A 3,203-nucleotide genomic window follows, 5' to 3' on the forward strand; every position below is an offset into this window, starting at 1 on the left:
CTTGAACATTGCCACGAAATCAGCTAGGACTAATACCCAAGTGAAGACTCAGGAGTAAACCTAAGATCACCTGGTGTTACCTAGTAAAAATTCAAAATAAATAAATGAAAGTTCATTAAAATCTTTCAGCTAAGGGCCGGCGAGGTGGCGTTAGAGGTAAGGTGTCTGCCTTGCAAGCGCTAGCCAAGGAAAGGACCACGGTTCGATCCCGCGGTGTCCCATATGGTCCCCCCCAAGCCAGGGGCAATTTCTGAGCGCATAGCCAGGAGTAACCCCTGAGCATCTAACGGGTGTGGCCCGAAAAACCAAAAAAAAAAAAAAAAAAAAAAAAAAAACTTTCAGCTAGAGAATCCCTGTTTGTGTCTCAGACACTGACTCTGCAGGAGGAAGTGAGCAGTATTAGCTTCCCCGTCATCTCCTCGCCCACAACAGCTGCATCTCCCTCAGGTTTCTGACATGCTCAGGATGTGGATTTTCACATTGTGTCTCTCGTACAGTAGTAAGTGGCAGTGTCCTCAGACCTCAGATTGCTCAGTTCCATGTGGGCTGTGCTGGTGGACTTGTCTGCGGTGAGGGTGACTCTGCCCTGGAACTTCGGTGCATAGTTTGTATTACCACTGTGGGGGCTTACATTTCCTATCCACTCAAGCCCTTGTCCAGGACGCTGCTGCACCCAGTGTATCCAGTAACTTGTGAAGCTGTATCCAGATGCCTTGCAGGAGATCTTCACTGATGTCCCAGGTTTCCTCACCTCAGCCCCAGACTGCACCAGCTGCTCCTGGGAGTAAACACCTGTGGACAGACACAGGTGTCAAAGGTCTTCCTTGACTGGGCTTAGTTCCCTTCTTAGTTAAGGGACTGTGCACTTACCTGTGGCCACTGAGAGCAGGAAGAGGATTTTCCATGTCCAGTTCATGCTGAGGGCCACTTGAGTGAAAAGAACAGTAAACTTGTGATGTCCTCAGATACAAATGTTTCCATACTTTATTAAGTAGACTTCAGCTTATTTGCATATTCATGAGGGAGAAGAATTTATAGATGGAGTTCATCAACACAACAAGAACCACATAGAACCCTCAACAATAACTCACAAGTGCTTAGAACGCAATTCTCAAGTTTCATGAGTCCATACATTATTCTTGGACTCTGAGGTAGAAAATCTCCCACTGGAAGACTAGGTTGACAAGACATGCTACTCTAAGAGTATGCTCTGACAGGGCCTATTGTAACAGGCCTTGACATGAAGTTTTATATCAGGAATTTGATAACAGAAGTTTGTTGTGAGGACCTGAGTGAGAGCACAGCAAAAGTACATTTGCCTTGCATGCATCCAACAAGGGAAGAACCTGGGTTTGACCCCCTGGATCCCAAATGGTCCCTTGAGCCTGCCAGGAATGATATCCAAGTGTAGGGTCAGGAGTAACCTTTGAGCAACCACGTGTATGTCTCAAACACAAAAATAATACAATAAAATAAAGAAGTTTGATGTGAAACTTGTTGAATTAAATATCTATATGTTTTTGATTATTCCAATAAATTTGTCAGATTTGTAATAATTTTCCTTACTTTTGAGATTACCAGAAATTCTACAAACAATATCTTAATGATTTTCATTACCTATTTTTTGAGTAAACTCACCAGTAGAATAAAATATTGGCAAACTACCTAGCAGATCAACAAAGAAGTCCTCTCCTGGGTGCTTTTATCAGACATTATTCTTTGTAAACAGGAAACCCCAGAACTTACTCAAACCCTCCCTGGTCTCTGAACTTGTATTAGGTGTAGATGGGCCCTCAGCGCCCCCTACCGACCATATCTGACCTGCAGTGAGAATCCTCTTTGGGTTTCCAGAGCTGCCATTCAACAGCTTCTTAGCAATGACCTTCGGTGAGTCTGAGACCTGAGTAGCATAATGACCTAAATTCAGAATGTTGCTTCACACCCGCAGCTCCCATGAATTATAGCTTAAATGACTTTGGTATCAGCCTGTTTTCACTTGGCCTAGTCCCGCTTTTGGAGGTGGGCTTTGTAGTCCCAATACTGACTGCCAAAAAACCCAGGAAGCTGATATCTTGGCTTTTCATTTCACCTGTTGAAGCAACTGGATTCTGACTGAACAGTTTTTTGTATAAATTCCTGCCCTGCTATTCGTTCCCAATTGTGTGTGGATTATTTCTTCCTTTGGAAGAACTGCTGCACTTGCCTCTCTTGGCCTACCAAGATTGGAAGGTGGGAATATCTCTCCCTGGCTGGGGTATGTGGAACACTCATCAGATGATTTCACAAGTGACATTTTTCCGAAAGTGTCAAATTATGGTCCTGAATACATGCATCTACCACCAAATGGGACCAAGGATATTCCACCCCTTCCTTATGCAGCCTGTAATCCAACACAGTATTCTACTCTTTACCTTCACTACTAGGAAATATCTCTTTTGTAATCATTTTCACTGTTGCAAGTCAGCCCCTGATGAGGTTAACTGATGGAGGGATGGAGGATGAGGTCTTTCCCCTCCAGCTCGGAGCTCGCATCTGCCACCCTGTCCAGCTGACGGTTCTGAGGTGAAACGGCCGGTAAACAGCTCGCAGGCAGTCAGGCTGTGGAAATATTAGCTTTATTCGGTGGACAAGACTGAAGGCCAAGTCTCAGCGTCAGTTTCAGCCAAAAGCCCCTCGCCTTCCACAGACCCTTGTTTTTATCCCCAGACTCAGGTACCACCCAATGGTGGGATCAGATACCACCCAATGGTCTTATGGAAGGATTCAAGCTCAAGAATACAGATTTAAATAGGCAGGGGGAAAATGTGGATGATACCACAGTCACTTGAAATTTGATTGGAAATAAAATAAACCATCAAAATTAAAAACCAAACCCAAAGTCAATGACAGCAGAATCAATACCCAATCTAGAACAAGCTGTACAGTAAGAGAATCAATTGCCCTAGCAGTTCAGGGGGCAAAGCTAGGAGGTATCAGATGCATGCTGGTAACAGCATGGAGGCAGGATAAAACTGGTGGTGGAAATAGCCCTGATTTATTGTCACTATGTACCTTAAAAATAATGTGAAAGACTTGTAATTCACATCAGTTACAATAAAAATTACAAAAGAGTGGGGTGGCTGGAATGGTGGTGCAAGTGGTAAGGCATCTGTCTTGTCGGTGCTAGCTACAACAGATTACCGTTCGATCCCCTGGTGTCCCAG

General features: G+C 44.3%; 1 gene segment (V, D, J or C); it reads right to left on the reverse strand.

The window, feature by feature from the left end:
• Positions 1 to 475: 475 nt before the first annotated feature.
• LOC126015724 (immunoglobulin heavy variable 1-69-like) lies at positions 476 to 916 on the reverse strand. The segment is given in 2 exon segments: positions 476 to 792; positions 871 to 916. Coding segments are annotated over 2 exon segments (363 nt in total).
• Positions 917 to 3,203: the final 2,287 nt, after the last annotated feature.

The sequence above is a fragment of the Suncus etruscus genome, chromosome 8 (assembly GCF_024139225.1).
Source record: "Suncus etruscus isolate mSunEtr1 chromosome 8, mSunEtr1.pri.cur, whole genome shotgun sequence".
NCBI lineage: Eukaryota > Metazoa > Chordata > Mammalia > Eulipotyphla > Soricidae > Suncus > Suncus etruscus.